This window comes from Ceratina calcarata, unplaced genomic scaffold (assembly GCF_001652005.2).
Source record: "Ceratina calcarata isolate Rehan_Ccalc_2016 unplaced genomic scaffold, ASM165200v1 scaffold39.2, whole genome shotgun sequence".
In the NCBI taxonomy this organism is placed as follows: domain Eukaryota; kingdom Metazoa; phylum Arthropoda; class Insecta; order Hymenoptera; family Apidae; genus Ceratina; species Ceratina calcarata.
The window spans coordinates 2,726,792-2,745,422 of NW_017162322.1; the positions used below are offsets into that span (position 1 = coordinate 2,726,792).

Below are 18,631 nucleotides of genomic sequence, written 5' to 3' on the forward strand. Positions count from 1 at the left end.
GGAATGGTAGTAAAAAAAGGGGGAAGAAAAATGACGATACTTGAGCAGGTTGGGTAAAGGTAGTATTAGAACGTTATTAAGGACGGTTCCGAGGGCATTAAATATTCAATAAAGAGCACCGATCAACGTTATTTTAATTAACGCGTTACGCTAGTGATTACCTTCATAACCCTGCGGCGAACTATCACCGACACTGTGTCCTCCTCCTTCGATCCTAATTTTTTGTCGCCACGATCATATCGAGCGACATTACGAATAAATTTAGTCCTGGCAAATCAATGGCTAATCGACGATCGTTAGTGAGTTTTCTTCACCCTAAGGCCAGGCCGCGCGGTATTCGCGTACAATGGGACAATACGGACGGTGGACGGCGCGTTGAAAGTGTAGGCCACACGTAGAGAAAAATAAATTAACGACTTGGCCCTAATTGCACGTTCAGAATTTTACGGCTGACCCTGTCGTACATGTGATGTAGACAACATTACGAACGTGTATATACACGCCGCGGTGGGCTGGGGACGGAGGAGTGGGGTGACCGGTAATTACTTTGAGCGTGTTCCCGTGGACGATAAAAAATCGGAATGAAATGGTTTATTAATTACGTATTACTTAATCACCCGGGCCTGAAAAAAGACTTAACGGATAGAAGCTGCATCCTGGTTTCTTTCGTTTCGGACACGATGAAAGAATCTGCGACTCGTCTCGCGGGACGTTGTGGCCCGTACATTTTTGGCCAAACGTTCACTTTTAGAAACAAGGATGACCCCCTTCGCATCAGCTCGTTTCACGCGTCCGAATCGTTGTGTAACAAGCCCCGTGGACTTTTTTCTGACCGCTTTTTATCGCTCGCGCGTCTGCCTGATGTCAGGTGTCGAAACTTCTGCCTCGAATTAACTACGATTGTACTTGGTCACGCGGATTCGCGGACGCCGTCGCCGATGCACAATAGCCGGGAGCTATTTCGTTATGTAAAGTGGCGACGAAAAAGAGAGAGAAAAAAGGAGATGAGACGGCGACGCGTTATTCAAATTGTTTACACAGCAAATACGAATGGACGTAACATAACCGTTGTGAAACAAACCTAAGTATGCCGAAGCGATTCGGTCGTGTCTCGCTGCTCTCTTATCTCACCGCGGGATACGTTTATCGCGAAAAAATAGACTTTTATCCCGTCGTTAATGCTAAGGTTTTCCATAAAACGTCGATCCAACGATTTTATCGTCATCGGTGGCCGAATCGACGTTCATAACGAGATGGCCTTCGTAAAAATCCTTCAAACTTTAGAACCGAGAGCAAAGGCTCGGCAATAAAACGAGTTTCGGGGACACGCGTCTTCTTATTATATGTTTATTTCCCTCACTACACGGCGAGAGGATTGTCGCAACGGGCCAGCGCGGAACGTTGTAGACGTTCGATGGACAGAATAACAGAATTCAATGCTTTTAGAACTCACGTCATCGCATTAACGAATTCGCGATCGATCAGCCACGATTTAAGGTGGTCCTTCATGGACTTCGAAGTCAATTGAACGCGTATAAGAAAAGGTTACGAAAATGTTCGCCTATAAAAGGGATTCACAGACTCAAGAATTGCACCGAAGTTCGATTTTAATTAAATCATCAAAATGTCTACTTCGACTAGGTAAGAAGAATCTCTTTTGAGTCTGATTCGACTATCGACCCTGTTGGGAATCTTTGGTTTAGAAGAACCAGTAATTGTTTTACTCTTTGTTATTTTTTGATAATCAAGACGCATTCTCCGTGAAGAAGTTATAATATGCAATACATTAATTGATAAAAATTCTCTGATTAAGAAATCAGTATTGATGTTAAATCGGATTGTATATTAATAATATGATTGCTCGAAAGTTGTGTGACTTATTGATATTGCCACGTTTATTAGAAATGACAGACTGCGCGGGGTTTAATATTCACGGAGGAAATTGAGTTCGAAACAGGTTTCATTATCAAATCGCATTGACGGTGGAAGAAAAAAAAGGCGAGTCGTAGTTGAAGTACGGTGACTTGCGAGTTTGATTAGATAAAGTTGATGCATCTGCTCATTTACGGGAGTACTTTTGCAATGATCATTGGCAACACTCCGACTGCATTAATTTGTGAAGAAATTAAATGGAAAACCATGGGAAAGCATTGTCCAGATTAATATACGCTCGAATCAGACGGGTACAAAAGTGAAAATCACAGACGGAGTAGTCTTCTTAAAAACTTGGTCTAAGTAAATGTTTTATCTCAATCTTATCGTTTCATATTGTCTCAATGTGAACAAAATGTTGAACGAACTTCAATATAGTATAATTATCACTGTATCAGATTTTATAATTGCAAAAGTAGAGTGTTTCCGCGGGCTCGTCCGGGATTTGAACCCGGGACCTCTCGCACCCGAAGCGAGAATCATACCCCTAGACCAACGAGCCGGTTGCGAGCTTCGTTCTTAATCAAATAAAAATTGTCCATCAATATTTATAACAATCTCTATTGCAATATACAAGGTGTCCCAGAAAAAGTGTTAGTGCCGAAAAGAGGTGATTCTGGAGGTGTGTCTGAACAACAATTTCTTTTAGTAAAATACAAAGTGAGCCATGGTTTTTGAATTATTAACGAAAAACACTGACCTATGAGAATACGCGTAGGGCCCGCGCCCAGCCACGGGTTGGTTGGCTCGAAACGTGATGCTCGGCCGTGGCATAGCGCGGGCCATACGCGCGCTCTTATTGGTCAGTGTTTTTCGTTCATAATTCAAAAACAGTGCCTCACTATGCATTTTGGCAAAGGAAGTTGTTGTTCAGAAACAGTTACAGAATCACCTCTCTTCGGCTCTAACACTTTTTCTGGAGCACCCTGTATAATATAATAATTTACGACACGATTATGGATCCTATTTCTGCAGTCTCATACATATAAAACAAACGATTAGATCGTCAGATAAATTTCTTTCCAATAACGAAGAATCATCGTATAATAATTTGTCGATGAGAGAATTTCTAAACGCGGAATTGACATTCTGTGGCGGCAAAGAATAATCGCTACGCATTCCGTCGACTCGTTTCCCTAATTGATCGTCCGTGGACGTAGCTCGCGTAGGATCTCGCGTTTTTGCCGGGGCGCCGAGAATTCTCCGCTACCCTGGGAATGAACACAATCGTACGTCGAAGTCCAGCGTAGCGGATAAAGGAAAAAGTGTTAATTAGCTCGTTTGAATGGGGACCGGGGAGACGAATTTCTCGGAGTTGGTGCACGTGGCGGCACCTATGATACAAACGTTGCATTCGTGATTAGCGTTGCGTGTCTCGTCCTCGCGATCGCTTCGTCAGTAAGATAATCCCCCGTTTCAATCTCTCGCAACTATGTTGCGGAAAGGTCAAAAAGTGCATAATTACCCGTCACCGTTGATACGTCATTACGTGACGTAGTAACTCGTGGAGGTTAAAATTTCACATGTTTTTTTTTACAAACAAATTTTTATATTCAACTTTTTATACAAAACAACGCGTAAAATTTTGAGCTTAATCTGTCGTTGTCATTGTTTTATAAAAAAGAAAATATCATTGATCGTTGATATCTATTATTATTGATGCCAAATGCTGAGAGATTAATTAATCGCAGCTAAGCGGCTTAAAAAACGCAATGACGATAGATCGAATTTTCACGAAACTAAAATCTTCGTTCGTGGCAACAACCGTTTCCTGTTCAAGGTGAAAACAGCTGTTGAGACAAAGATGTCTTAGCATAAAAGAGAAACTACCGAAATTCCCCGAGGACGCGGAAAAACGCTAAAAAAAATGAAAAAAGGACGGTCAGCTGTAGTGATTTTTAAATCATTCTTCGGTCGGATTGTAGGCCATTTTTTTAAGCACTACGGGTCACTTTTTACCGACCAGGCGACAGTTCGCGACCATAAAGATTAGTGGAAAGCCTGTCGTAAAAATAGACGCCGAGAAACGCAGTTTTCCGAATATATTTTACAACGGTTTCTAGAATTTCTTTGCTACCCTTCTGTGTACATATTCCATTTTAATTGGAACCTTAAACTACCTAGGAGACCGATTTAACCGATTCCTTGACCATCATCATTATTTCAGGATATTTTCCTCTTTCCGCACACAAAACAATACCAACCATTCCTCAATATTTGGCCCACGGCTAGTGGTAAGTCTTTGTCGAGTTTAGTCGTTATCTTGGAAACCCTCAATTTTACTGGGAACGTAGGTAGGACTTTAGGATGGACTAGCCTGAACGACCTTGGACAAAAGGGGAACGTGCACGCTTTACCCTTGCAATACCGATTGCATTTCTATCATAAAAAGCAGTTTTACGAGTGTTTTGCAAACTGCTCGAACTCAGTTCGCTGCCATTACCATTGTTACATTGTTGACAAGAAAAATTGTAACTATGAATAAAAAACACGTGATCGTTCTCAATTGTTATATTGATAAGAAGCGCTCGTCTAATCGCTTCGCTGCCCAAAGACTGACCTACGGTAATTAATGAAAGAAGATACAACTTTTCGAAATCATAGTCTCGAGTACTAAAATGCACATTACGTTAATCATATACAACATATGTAATGACCAAAATGACCTTTCGATAAAATGACTTTTCAATTTAATGGCTTAAAACACTTTGCGCCCATAAACATTTAATTAATGAAAATTCATACAATTATTTCACAAGAATGGTTAAGAACAATTGTCCTTAAAATCGCTAGCCGATTTCAGCTAAGGGAATATCTTGCCATAAAATTGTTATTATAAATGTATTAGTTTCTGGGTAACCGGAGTCCAAAAGAAAATTTTTACATTTATATAGCCTCGTAAAAAATTCCTAAAGAGCAATTGAAACATCACGAGACTAAATGATTGACCTTAAGTGTATTTTTTGTGAAATGGACGAATCATTGTACGTCTGCGTAAGTACATAAGAATGGAAGAAACGAGATGCAAGTAAAGCAGAGTCCCAACGAGAACAATACTGCCCCACCAAGAGCTTCTGGTGTGGTCGAGGCTAAGCCGGTGAAAGAGGAGGGAGTGGAAAAAGTGCTCGGGACCGCAAGATCGTTATCGATCTCGTCAGCTTCACCGCGCGCTTACATATCTCGAGTCCAGCAGATCTCACCTCGAGAGGGTAGGAGGTGTCCAGGTAAAGGAGGAGGTAGGGAGGCGAAGAGAGGGATAGAACAGTAAGGCCCCTCCCTTGTGCTCCCACCTCGCGGGCTCGGTGGATCCCTCCGGTCGTCCGGTAAGAACTCCCCACCCAAGGAGACCGAGAGAGGACCCGTAGCCCACCTGTGCCCCGGATGGATCCTGCATGCTTCTCCGCTGATCCGGCGCACAGTGTGCCCATAAGGCCCATTCGAAGTATACTTACGAGAGCGCGCGAGCTCTCGAGACTAGCGGGCGAGCGAGCGAACCGACCGATCGGCACGGCCGAAGTGGGACCGCAGAAAATAATTGGAGGTGGGGGCTGATTCAACAATCGACGTGGACACCCTCGCCTTCCAAAGTCATTCACCTAACGGTCATCGCCGCGTCAAGAATCTTCTTCATCTTCTTAACTCTTTTTCCTGTTGTTCGCTCGACACCTCCACCGTTATACGATCGAACCGAGGAATAATTACGCGGCGTGTCCTTTAGACGCTCGAGTAGAAACAGACACTCGGGCGAGTGCGATCGGACAGAACAGTGATCTTGTTTTCGTTACGAGGATTCTCGAAGAAAATTCAAGTGACACCTCGGAGTGGACTAATTACCGATCAAGAATCGTGGACCGTTAACATCAATCTCTATTTACGCCTGATGTTGTTCACAAGAGGACTCAGTGAGTTTGTCAGTGCACCAGGTATCGACTGAATTTTCGGCTTCGATCAACACGGGATTCCCGACACGTGACGTTTCGACGATTCCCTCCGAGTGATTGACAGTGTCGGATCTGTTCGCAACTATCATGGTGATAAAGTGTTGGTTGCTGTGACACAAGGAGCGGAGCATTCATCGATCACCCTTTGATGAACTTCGCGCAGCATTAATCGTCCCGACGTTCTAAGGTATGTTGATTCGCGAAATACGAACAATCGAATATTCGAAACGTTCCCAAATTAGGCAGTTGGTAGTTTACAAGTCGCAACTGTCACCGAGTGTCAATAAAAAAACGAATCCCACACATAACACGTTTATTTACCTCGAACTAGTTTCTGTATTGTTCCGCGAAGTCGTCCGTTCTCGCGTTTAAGTGGAAACTGATCAACCAGCATTATGACATCTACGAGTCGAGGAGAAGAACCGAAGGACGATCGCGTTTCGCAATTTGGAACGCGTGCCGCCGACGACGACCGATTTCTTTGTCTCTGATCGTGACACAAAACGAAAATCGTCACGGTTCGACAAGATTTCGACGATACCGACGTACGTCCGACACGAGAATTCACCGGCGCGCGGCGATAAGGTCGCCGCGGCACTCCGAAGGCCTTCGGGCGTCGTGATTAGGCTAATTATTTGATTCACTAGATGTTCCGCAACGCGAGATCGTATCTGCTTCGATTTTAACGATATCGGAGCAGAATATTCCCACTGTGAATCACGGCGGGTAATGAAACAGGGGTTTCAACGAGAGGCATAATTTCTAGATGTGTCATTTGTAAATATCCTGCTAACGAGCCCGTATTATATGGCCAGGCGAAATCGTGCTAGAGATTTAGAGCTAGATACAGTGGTTGGAAAGAGAACGAGGACTGCACGTTACGTGCATTGCGTCGCATTACGTTCCTGTCCGAGCATATATTTGACGGTCGGGCACAATAGCATACGGTACACGGAGCGCATTGCGCGATAGTTAGATAGGAATCAGAACGAACTGGCTATCGAACAGCGATAGAATAATAGCATCGGAAACAAACGGTCCACGGTTGCATCGCGCGAAGGCCGGTCGTTGCGGCGCACGCGTTCCGGAACGCCGCCGCGCTGTTTCGTTTCGAAACACCGGAAGCAGCTCTCCGCAAACTGGATCGCGCCGCGCCGCGAAGATGAGATCGGAAGACACGGAAGAGGCTCGTAATCGTAAAAAAACTTACGAAACTCGCTGCGCCCATCCTTTCGCGGATACCCTCTATATTTACGTAGGCTCGACCTCTTCAAGCGACATTCCAAAATGTTTGGGATAAGCAAGAATCTTTGGTAAAAAAACGTAAAATATAGCGGCTTTTTAGTACGATTTGTCCCTGATAATTACGGCTGGGAGTTGCAAGCAGTAAAAAACTGACCTGTCCGAGGTCGAACCGCTTTTGGTCAGCTCCAGCTTTTCTTTAGTTCTCGAGTAAAGACGAGCCCGAGAAGCAGTCTTCCGCTAATAAAAAGTGAAGTAACGGTCACTAGTCCAGAGGTAAAAAAAACCGTAATTTTTTTCGTAATCCCTAGCTTGAAAGTCGACAAACATAAGGAGAGTAAAAGAGGGTAACCGACTCGGGCGTCTCGGGGGAGGGGGAGTACAGGTCGTAAAGCATCCACGCTAAAAAGTCTGGAAAACGGAACTAAACCGAGTTCCGCAGTCTCTCGCTCGTGGATAGAGGAAAATTCTATTGTCGTGCCGGAGTCAGGAGACGTGCCGCGACGAAAGTAACGAGACGTCGGTCATTTAAAATAGTTCCGCTAAAACAAATCGCGCGGCAGACTTTCACGCGGCATGTAAATGAAGAAAGAATCCACGAAACCTCGCCTCCGACCGGACGGTGTCACCGTTTAATTAATGCTGGACGCGGATGGTGACTGGTCGCTTTTAGCAAAATCCACCGTCCGTCGCTTCGGCGCGTGCATGTGTCGGAGGAAGGTACCGAGCGGAAGAGCAGCGCGGTAGGTGTTTTTATCGAGAAGGTCAACTCTAGAAAGGAGGACAATCACCGGCGCGGCAGCGCAGGAACTTCGATTGATCCCTTTGAATCGTACGAACGCGCCACGGTGCCAGTCGAACCTTCCCGTTCCACGTCTTTACGTAGAATCGAGACGATGATCGAGCGAACTGGCGGGGGAGACGATTGCGCTGAAAGTTACGAGCCGCGCGAACACTCGTTACGATTCTCACGGCTAGGCTACGATCGAGTAGCGCAACAACAATTGCTTCGATCTCGCCTCCTGGCGATCGACGATGATCTTGACGACGATCATTACCGTCCGCGAAGGTGAGATCGTATGAAAACATACCGAAGAGGAGCGTCTCTCGACGGCCTCTACTCATTCGAATTCCTCTCGATAGGCTTCTCATTATAACAGAACTTTCTCTCTTTTGTGATTCACTCGTTCCTGCGAACGACGAAGGACGCTTCCCGTTATCAATCTCTGAGCCGTCCTCGCGTTTACTCGAAAATAATTATCCCTCGAACGAGCATTGTACGACCATTAACGACTCGCGGTGGCGCGGCGGTAATTTCGCTAAGTAACTTCTAAACAGAATCCTATATCGGCGCAAACGTTAGACCGGGCTTAATTAATCAGCAGTTTTATTGTGCCGACGGAGAGGCCGTAATTAAAAGTCATTTGTTAGAAGAACGTCGTACCATCTATCATTCTTTTCGCCGTCGCGTATATTCTATTAAGACCACGAGTCACGGGTATCGCCGTGTAAAACTGTATATCCGTTGCGACACGCGGGAGCGTAACAATACGATTTAAACGTTGCAACTCGCATTCGACGTGAAACGCTCGAGTATGCAGGGAACCTCCCCGAATGGCTCGCCGGATGCACACCTGCAATCAGTCCGGGTTGCGATACCTTGGCCGCGTGCACTGTCAAGTGTCTAACCCGGGACTTCGCGAGCCGATCGATTCTCGAGAGGCCGGCATCTATCGGTAATTAATAGCGCAGAACAATCCCTGTGCCGAGCCCAATATAGGCAACGAGCGACGCATCCCGTCTTGAAATATCAACCAGACCTGGAGGCTATATTTAACGAGAATACACCGTCATTTAAATTCAATTAACCGCTCATATCTTTCTCTCTCGAGCTCCGTCCGTTACTCCGTCGCAGCGTTCGATTTCGCGAGGACAATCGTCGAGGTCCAACAAGCAAACCGCGACGATTGCCTCACGCGGATACGCCAGTTTTTCCGCACGATTCGAAAATGCTCTGTAGCAATACTGTTAGCACAATCTTGTGAACAGATCAGGTGTCTCTCTCTATTTTTAACTCGCTCTCCGTTTTCGAAGTAGAAAACGATCGTTTCACCTGAACGTGTTTCGTCGGCCGGCCAATTCGCCCGATAACAGATGTATTAAATACCGTGACATACGCGTGAACTCAAGAAAGTCGCGGAAGGAGAAAACCGCGGGTTTGTGGCCAAACAGAACAGAATCGGACGCGGAATTAAAACGGACGCGTAGGCACGTCGAGGCATCGTGCGAGCCCGGGAATGAGTAGTGTCAACGACTGTGGGGTGTAGGTCAGGAAAGAGAGACTCCGTTGATCAAACAATCGATGTCTCTTCCATTAGCTGAGATTTACTTTCCCATTTAGCGACAGTCTGTCATGTATGAAAGTCGCCGCAGGTGACACGGCGCGAGTTGCCCTCGGGCTACGTATGTGGGTCACTACTATTCGTCCTATATTCCCTTCTCCAACCTTCATTGTAATTCACTATGCAGACGCGGTCGTAAAAAAAAAAGACGAGCGAAGAAAAAGAGAATCGCGACGCGGAGTCACTTTTTACGAAAACTCGATCACGACACGGTAGACGAATTTCCAACGCGGTATTACCTGAGATATCGTTATGCAAAAGTCTTACGATTTTACGAGCGCGGAACGGAGAGACAGCGGAGCGGGTGAATAAGGAAGCGGCGAGGTGTGAAAACGAGACCGCGTGGCCGCAATCCGTTTTCTGGACGAGCGGCCAAAGAAGGCGAAAAGAATCGGCCGGACAGAAATGAAGAATCGCTGAACGGGGAGAGAGTGAGACGGATGGATGAAACAAGTGCACCGGAGGGTTTTCCGCTCGTTGAACGTAACACGCACCGCTTTGCCACGATCCAGCGATTCGCGCGTACCGCGCTAACCGGCGAGTTGCGTAACCAGACTTCTTCTCTTTCTCAATCGGTGCGATCAGTCGTGGACGCGCGATAAGGTTCGCATTGTGATTTCGTCGAACGTTTGAAATATACGCGAGCGAGTTACTCGGCTGGCGACATCGATTTTGTTTCCCCCCCGAAGCAACGGACGGTTTCGTCATTTACCGTAACGGAAGCCCGTAATCGTAAGAGTTGCAACGAGTCCTGGCCAGGCGCGTTGCACTCGCCGAGTCGATAGATGTATTCCTTCGAATCTTTTTCTCGGGACGAATTCAAACACGGTCGTTATCTTTCTATTGCAGATGAATCAACAGTGCAAGGTGTGCGGAGAGCCTGCAGCAGGCTTCCATTTTGGCGCGTTCACCTGCGAAGGCTGCAAGGTGAGTCTACACTGAATCATTTTCAAGATACGAACAGGTTTCCTGGGAATTCGATGGTCAGATAATCGTCAAAATTGATAGACTTATGTTATTTGCGTCGATAATTGAAAGGCCTCGTAATTCGGAGACGATAAATTTCAATGTCCGATGGTTTCTCTCGGTTGCCTCGAACGCACAGGTCATGAGGAAATTATAAAATGCCAACTGGGTGCAAAGAACGCAAAAGTTTTCCATCTGGTTTTTTTTTCTGTTTCTGCACACCGTTAGTCCTTTCCGTAGTTTCGCAAAGCTGAGAAACGCTGATCGCTTTCACGAGCCGCTTCGTGGCCGAGGTTAAACGTTTGACTAGGCATGCGTGTCAACCGGGTCCCCCCGAAAGCGACGCAGACCATGTTTGGCGAACCGATGACCGATCGCCTGTGTAAGGAGAGCCGAATTTCTATCGTCAAAGGGCGAACTTTCGAGGTTCGATCGGATCGATTTCTCCTGCTTAAAATGAATCACACGATGATTCGCGCGGAGATTTAATCGCCTACCTTAGAATGACGATTAGTCAAACTGGTCTACCATTAGACCTTCGAACTTAAAAGCGAATCAGTTAAGCGTATTGAGCTCATTAGTATTTAAGCTCAAGAGTATTGAAAATTGCTTGAAATTTTATACAATATTAATAGAGGTACCAAAGTAAAACCCTCGTTCGATTGATCATCTCGTTTCGTCAGCCAAAGTCCGCATAACGTAGTTTGACATTGAAGTTGGCACGAGAAAAATGTTAAGTAATCAAAGAAATTGATCGAATAGTGATAAATTCCTGAAATCTGTGATGAGACGTAAGTAGACGACGATGAAGCGCATACATTTCTTTTGCACGACACGCGGTCGTTGTTGCAAACTAATTGTAAGTAGGTACTCTGAGTCGAGCGTAAAAGCGAACGATGCCAGTCGGGGGAACAGCGGAGGTGGGACAGAGGGGAGAGCTGACATGCTACGATGGGCCTGAAAACGAAAATAACGAAACGAAACAATGTCGTGGTGACGTAATCGTGAACTAGGGCGGAAACAATTGTGGCAGACAAGTGCGAAGCGCCGGAAGCACACCGCCTCGGAGCTCGGAGCCGCACCGCGATCCAGGCGAATTGACGAAACGCGCGTGCACGTGCTCGCGTGGCCACGATCTCTGCCGACATGCGCTTACAATTAGATCTGTCCCACGATCGAGACAGTTCACGGTGAAAACTCGAAGATCATGACATAGTTTCGGATTGTACTTTACGTCGAGTAACGTTCGAATCTGAACTTTGAAACCAAATCTTTTTTTATGTAAAATTATATTTTGAGGAATGCGATCAGTAGAGAAATATAATGGGTAATGAATTTAAGCATTTTTGGAGATAAGGTCGAGCAAGTGCATTTTCTTACGCCTCAATAAATCCATAAAAATCCACGATCTATTCATCACTAATTGTATTACTATGACGACGACCAAACAACGATTTGCGGTTTTGTCGAGCCGCAAAAGAAATAAAAAAAGCCGGACGATCAGTGAAAACAGTACAATGGTTCATTATCGCCATCCATTGAGAACGAATTTCAACCTCGTTTATAACAGTCCCTCGGTTCTTTTCTTCTTTTTTCCTCAGCGTGAGTCAGGGATACGCCATTTGTTGTACTGCCACGAAAGTTGAGCCGTGGCGTAATTAGCCGGTCTATTTATTGGACGGTTTTCGAAACGGAAACGGTAACACACAATCCATGCGGCGGAAGGTTTCCGAGGATGAAAAGGTGCTATAGTCGGTACTTGCGGGTCTCAAACGAGAGCCCCCGTTTGCATAACACGTGGCACGGTAATAACGGTAGCATTTTCTCGATTGTGTCATCGCTCCTGAAGCGTCGTACGTATTCCCTCTGCGTCGCGAGCGTACCTTAGACAACGAGAATGACAACGACGACGACGACGACGACGACGTCATGTCATGTAGTCGAAGACCCAGTCGCGTACATAAATACTTTCATGTATGTACAACTGATAGATTGTAAAAGACAAGTGGAACGCCGTAGGTCTCGGCGATGCGCGCATTGGGACCACTGGGCCGCAGGAAGAGCTCGTTTTCAGAACAAACGAACCAGAAACGATTAATAATATAGCGTGTATACGGACAGAAAAAGCGAAAGTAGTCGCGTATACATGCCGGTGTCTTTTTAAACGCTGATCATTAACCGCGAAGGGCGAAATTTCCTATCGGGTTGCACAGGAAACCGTAGGTGTCTCGGCTCAGATTTAAGTGCATCGATGTGTGGTCGATGTCTGTTACAAAGAACGGAGTCACAAATTGCGGGCATTTCGCAAGACATTCTCCAATGCCTTGTACGTTATCCTTTATTCTTATTACTTTATTAACGAGCACAAGAATATGCGAAGGGAAATAGAAGCGTGACAGACTTAAAATGATACAAATATAAACTGAAAAGGAAAAAAGAGAAAATGAAGATAATTCCGTGATGCTGGTACGTGCGAAATAGTTTTTTTAGAACGAATAGTTTGATTAGAACGGAAGAGATTTTAGCAATCGAGAAATGATTCACTGAGATTCACCGCGCGCGCAACGGAAAAAAGGGGGACCGTTCCGTGACTACAACACGAAAGCCACCGGTGTTGGAATCGAGGAATTGCACCATTTGGGCAATTAGCACGAGCACAGTAGGCCGCACGCGCCTACACCGGCTGGCTCCCTGCCGTACAACATGAATGAGACAACGAGAGCGCGCTATTACCGCCTAACAACTTTGCCGTACTCATTATGAGACGGTGTACAATGCCGTTGCGGCAGAATCTCCCAGCGAATCTTTGACCTCTGAATTTGCATTTAAAGAGCATTCTAGATTCTGCCGTCCCTTTGTAATACTCAGCCGAAGCTTGATTCCTTTTGTCGGCGTAATTAACGCGAATAAAATTATCGTACTGTGTCATTATCTCATTAGCAATAACAAAATGTTTCCCTTTCTTTTGTTTCAGTCGTTCTTCGGGAGGTCGTATAACAACTTGAGCAGTATTTCCGAATGTAAAAACGGTGGAGAGTGCGTGATCAATAAAAAGAATCGCACAGCTTGCAAAGCCTGTCGGCTGAGGAAATGTTTACTCGTCGGGATGTCGAAATCGGGCTCGCGGTACGGGCGCAGGTCCAACTGGTTCAAGATTCATTGTCTGTTGCAAGAGCAGCAGCAACAGCAGCAACAGCAGCAGCAACACTACCAGCAGAATCTACCGAACCAGTCATTGACGCAACAACGGAAACCTATGAGCCCGCCTATCGGTATCCACCCGGGGCAACGAAAAGAGGATGTGATGTTGCTCGGTTTGGACGATTACAAAAATTCTACTTCCCCTAGCATCAGCTCGCCAGAGTCGCACAACAGCGATAGTTCCGTGGAAATTTCAGAGAGAAGGGCAGCCTTCTCGGGGCACCCGGGCTTTCGACCAATGCATTCGCATCTGCAACCCTCCGTGGCCGAGTTGTCGGCGTTGAGCAAGGAGATGATGAGTCTACCGCTCGGTTTCCACCTCGGTGGCATGTCTCTGATCCCGCCCGCGTTTCTACCACCGCCGAGCCTGACCATGTTCTCGCCTTACCACTTGTACGCGACGTCTCACGGGAGTTCCCACCCTTTGGTGCCCAACCACTCTTCGAATCTGCTTCGACACTCGCCTATGATCGAAGAGACGAGTAGTACAATGAGTGCGACGACGACTACCACCACCACCACGATCACCGTCGACGGGAACGATTGTGGAAATAATAACAACAACAACAACAACAACAACAACAACAACGATAAATACGCGCACAATAATAACGTGCAGACGTCGAGACAAAGCTCTTCGCCGACTGCAAAAACGGGAGAAACGTTTAACAAAAGATTCTATCTGGACGCGGTGTTGAAGAGCCAACGGACACATGGAGAAGATTCTCCAGTAGGATCGGTTAAAACGCGATCTGAAAATGATTCGCCGCCCTCCAGTCCGGTACCAGGGGCGTGCTGTCCACCGCCTCAGGACAATCCCATGGATCTGTCCATGAAATCGATCGTTACTTCTGCGAGCGACGAAACAGAAGACGAGATAGATATGGAGAGCGTAAGCGATAGAGACAGTCCTCCTCTAAAGAGGAAGTCAGCGCCTATAGATTTAACGACGAAAGCTTAGGCAGGAAACAATCGGTTAGCATTTTCAACTATGTTGGTCTTACGATCCTTCGCGGTTCTATGAAGTGAATCGTCGGCTCGTTTGTTTGCGTAGAACGGAATTAATTGGTTCCGAGCGTGGAAAGTGGCTAGACGAACGTTGCCAAGTACGGCGCGTGGGAAAGGGACGCGTGATATCGTAATCAATCGCGCTCCCTTTTCAATCAGAAAAGCAGTGGGTGTTCGAGCAAGATTCCCAGAATCCGGGTAATACCTTCAATCACGTCCTCCTTCGTTCGACGTGAATTACCGCGTCGAGACAAATCATTCGCGCCGAATAGTTAAATGCGATTCGCACGCGACAACAATCGCGCGTAAATACCCGCATCGGTTGGAAGGAATGAAGGATTAACGTCTCAATTCCGAGTAATCGCGGGAAGAATCGCGGAGTCACCGATCGACGGCTTGGTTGCGCAAAAGCCAATCGACTTTAACGAGTCCTCCGGTTTAATTAACGAGCACGCGCACTCCTGTGGTAATCACGGTAATGCTGGATCCACACTGTCAGATCCGAACCGGCTACGTACGCCGGTCAGGCGTCCGAAGGCCATAAAAACAGTGCCATAAATTTTATTACAAATTCTAAGCAAAAGTTTATAGAATCAGCAGGTCCCTCCTCGTAGGCGACGTCGAATCGATGCCGAAACAGAGAACTCTCTGTTCTTTAAGTTCATGCAGAAATCCAACGAAAACCTAAATACCGATTCGCGTTCGTCAATTATTTCTACTTTCTCTGAGAATTCTTTCATACAATTCTCTGAGACAAACGCATAATAAAATATAATCAAGGACCAATGATGTAAGGAACAATGATGTAAACTGTATGTATAGCGTGATAAGTATAAAAATCATTGATCGTTTGTCCTTATTATCATTTTTTATTAGCGATGTTAGGCTTATCTGAAATAATTGACTAACGATCTACAAGATTTTTACGCGAGAGAATCGCAAGCTAGGAATCCCTTGGATCTTGGACGGAAGGATACTTGAAATCCTCGAAACAGATTGAATCTACGAAACAAGGAGTCTTTCTAGAGATTCGGCATCGATTTGAAGTCGCTTTCGATGTAGACTGAGACCTCCTACTTTTACACTTTTGCCTGTATTCTATTCTAAAGATTCCAGCACTGATCTCGCTGCCTACTGACGTCTCAGCGACGTACGGCACCGGTACGGATAGTGCGGATACACTTTAAGACGGGAAGAGAGAGGAACAGGGCCGGGAAACCGGCGCGGCGATGACGCGTTCGTAGAAGAGCGGGAGAGCAGCGCCGGTGCAACCGCTGGTGTATCGGTTGATAAACACGTCAAACTGCGGGGTGCACGTGTTCCGAACGTGCGTTACAAACTGGCATACACGTGTAGAACGTTGCCAACCGCTTTATCTTACATGCGTTCGACGCCTGCCAATGTAAACGCCTCCGTCGCTGCTCTGCCGCCTCTTCTTTGCTTTTGTCCCGTACCTACCACTCGCGACGAAGGAATCCTCTGATATGAAAATCAGGCGTTCACCAATGTGTACACGGTTAATCGGGTGAACGCCACCCGGGATAGAACAAACACTTTTCCAGCCTCTGGGGTTGCGCTTGTCAAACACCGAATTGCTGTTAGGACACGCGAGACCCGTGCTTTGTTTCGCTTCTGATATCTCGAAGGTACTTAAATTTTAAATCCGTGACGGATCGTTATTCGACGAAAGTGATAATTTTTAGACAACGAACAATTGACATATTTCCAAGATTCGGCCAAAATAGTCATGATATGTACACGAGTCTGTATGTAAATATGGCGTGTTAAGTAGGTTTCTCGCAGCGATGTTCAGTCGTACAACGAACAGATATTCTTTAAGATTTTCTACACTTATGCTTCGTTACATACTCGTTATCTATGATTCTGAGCGTAGTCAGTAAACGGCCAGTATTTCGTGTAATGTATAATATTGTTGATATCGCGATACCCATTTCGAAGAAGTGCAATCATAGGTGTACTGTATTTAATTGATAACCGTGCATGGTGTAAATCCAATTGCGTAGCGAAGTGTTTCAGTTAGTAAATAAGGCAGGGACGAAAGTGTAAATACGTACATGCATAGTTAGGCAAGATTTGCCTATACGGGACCCGGACCAGTAAGCACTTACTTGTATTAGAGAGAGTGGGTAATAGCGTCTAACGAATTGCAACGTTCAGAATGATTTAAAAATTATGATCGGGCGTTACAAATAGAAATCACGTTTTACGTGAATCGGAATTTGTCAAACGCTTCGATAAGTGCATAATTACTTTAAATGCTGTACTTAATAAGTTTAAACAACCATATAAATTATTGCAGAACGAAAAAGTTAATTACAAATAGAATTATCGTCACTTTACTTCAAGCTATTGTTGCAAAACTATTATATACTACTTCACAAGTAAAATACAGATCATTGATTACCAGGGCCCTTATGTTTGTATGTATAAATTTCTTTTAAAAACTCACCGTTTTACTGATGCCGACATCCAAATTGTTGAAGTCGTTGACGTCATCAGGAATCCTTACCGCGATAGAACGTTGTTTACCAGTGAATACCACTTTTGAGCGATATCCCGAGAATCTACAATAATTATTAAATTATTAGAATTAGCGATTCGTTAGAGTCACAGCATCATTCACTGCCACATTAAACTAGCGAGCGCATTAAACTAGAACAAATTACTGTACAGAACTTTTATACAAAGAACATTGCAAACAATAATGTTAGTAAAAGAGTTGATAACCTGTTAAAAATATACGATTCCTTTTTTGAAACTTACCCTACGCTGCTTCCCAAACTGTTACGCATCAGACGATAGCGTTGACACATTCTTACAAGTTCTATCATGGACCTAATAAGAAACGAAAGTATTACATGGCGTTACAACTATTCAATGAATCTACGAATTGTCAACAAAAGCATGCACACGAAGTACATATTTATGCAAATTTGATGCAAGGAATAACCAAAATTAAAAATCGAATGCCAATTGCTTGGTGCAACGTATATTTTTATGGCTTTGCTGTGTTTGGTATCGAACAGGAACGGGTGCCCGTATGATTCGCGGTGTCAGAATTAAGATTTTCGCAATATCTCGTCGCGAAGCGCAAATATTACGTGAACCGAGCAAAGTAGAGTCAGTATTCTATGTTATTATGCAACTAACCTGTAGAGACAAGGTGTATCTGCAACAAATTAGCGGCTGACCAGGAAAAATTCGAAGCACAGCATCCCGCGTTTTATAACCAAACCGGAAAGGGAGAGGCGTAGAACGAAATATGAAATGGAAAATGGACCACTTACAACGTTAATCAATTCAACAATTAAGCAAGATTCTTTTATTTACTTATGCCCTTCATAAATAATTGCAGAATTTCTATAATCGGTTACTCGTATTTTATAATTTATATATTTTTCAAGTTGGATTAAGAAATTTTAATAAGTAGATCATTGATTAACGTAGTCCAGACCTGTTCGGCCCTTTTGAGCTGTCGTACGCGTCTTACGGTCTCAGTTAGTTTTGTTTATAAAAAGTGCTTGTTAATAGTTATCTTTTGCATGTATCGTGTAAGATAGAAAGCAGTTTCGTTTTACGATTGTGTTTTCGTGTGACGTATTCCGGAGACGAGAATCCCGAAGAAAAGTTTGAGGCAGTTGCCAGCGGCACCGTTCTACAGGAAATATGGAGGGAAAAGGTAGGATTTAAACACTCCGTTTAATTAAGAGAAAGTACCAAATAATGCTTCGTGCAAAGAATAACGTTACACGGAGTTAATTGACGTGGCGGCAGAACGAAATCTAAATTTTAACTAAGTACGAGTAGAATCGGTACGACCTTACTTATCGAGCATGTACATCCGTGTCATCGGCATCTTTGAGAGCCGGATGCGTACACAGGCTTGTAGTTCGCATTTTCTGTAGATTTTCACATTTC

At 45.0% G+C, this 18,631-nt stretch overlaps 1 protein-coding gene and 1 non-coding gene across 2 annotated transcripts; one reads left to right on the plus strand and one right to left on the minus strand.

Annotated features, from left to right (window-relative positions):
* Positions 1-2,362: 2,362 nt before the first annotated feature.
* Positions 2,363-2,434, minus strand: TRNAP-CGG (transfer RNA proline (anticodon CGG)). The gene has a single exon. It is a non-coding gene; the product is annotated as a tRNA-Pro (tRNA).
* Positions 2,435-5,327: 2,893 nt separating this feature from the next.
* On the plus strand, positions 5,328-17,439 carry LOC108626060 (knirps-related protein). Its single transcript, XM_018026467.2, has 3 exons — positions 5,328-6,060; positions 10,367-10,444; positions 13,458-17,439. Exons 2-3 carry the CDS (start codon positions 10,367-10,369, stop codon positions 14,643-14,645), a joined length of 1,266 nt encoding a protein of 421 aa, XP_017881956.1. The 5' UTR covers positions 5,328-6,060; the 3' UTR covers positions 14,646-17,439.
* Positions 17,440-18,631: the final 1,192 nt, after the last annotated feature.

What these genes read in the sequence shown, in the direction of transcription:
- LOC108626060 (XM_018026467.2), top strand. Translation starts at nt 10,367, where the DNA reads ATGAATCAACAGTGCAAGGTGTGCGGAGAGCCTGCAGCAGGCTTCCAT. An exon ending in TCACCTGCGAAGGCTGCAAG is followed by an intron (nt 10,445 to 13,457) that starts GTGAGTCTACAC and finishes CTTTTGTTTCAG; the next exon opens with TCGTTCTTCGGGAGGTCGTA.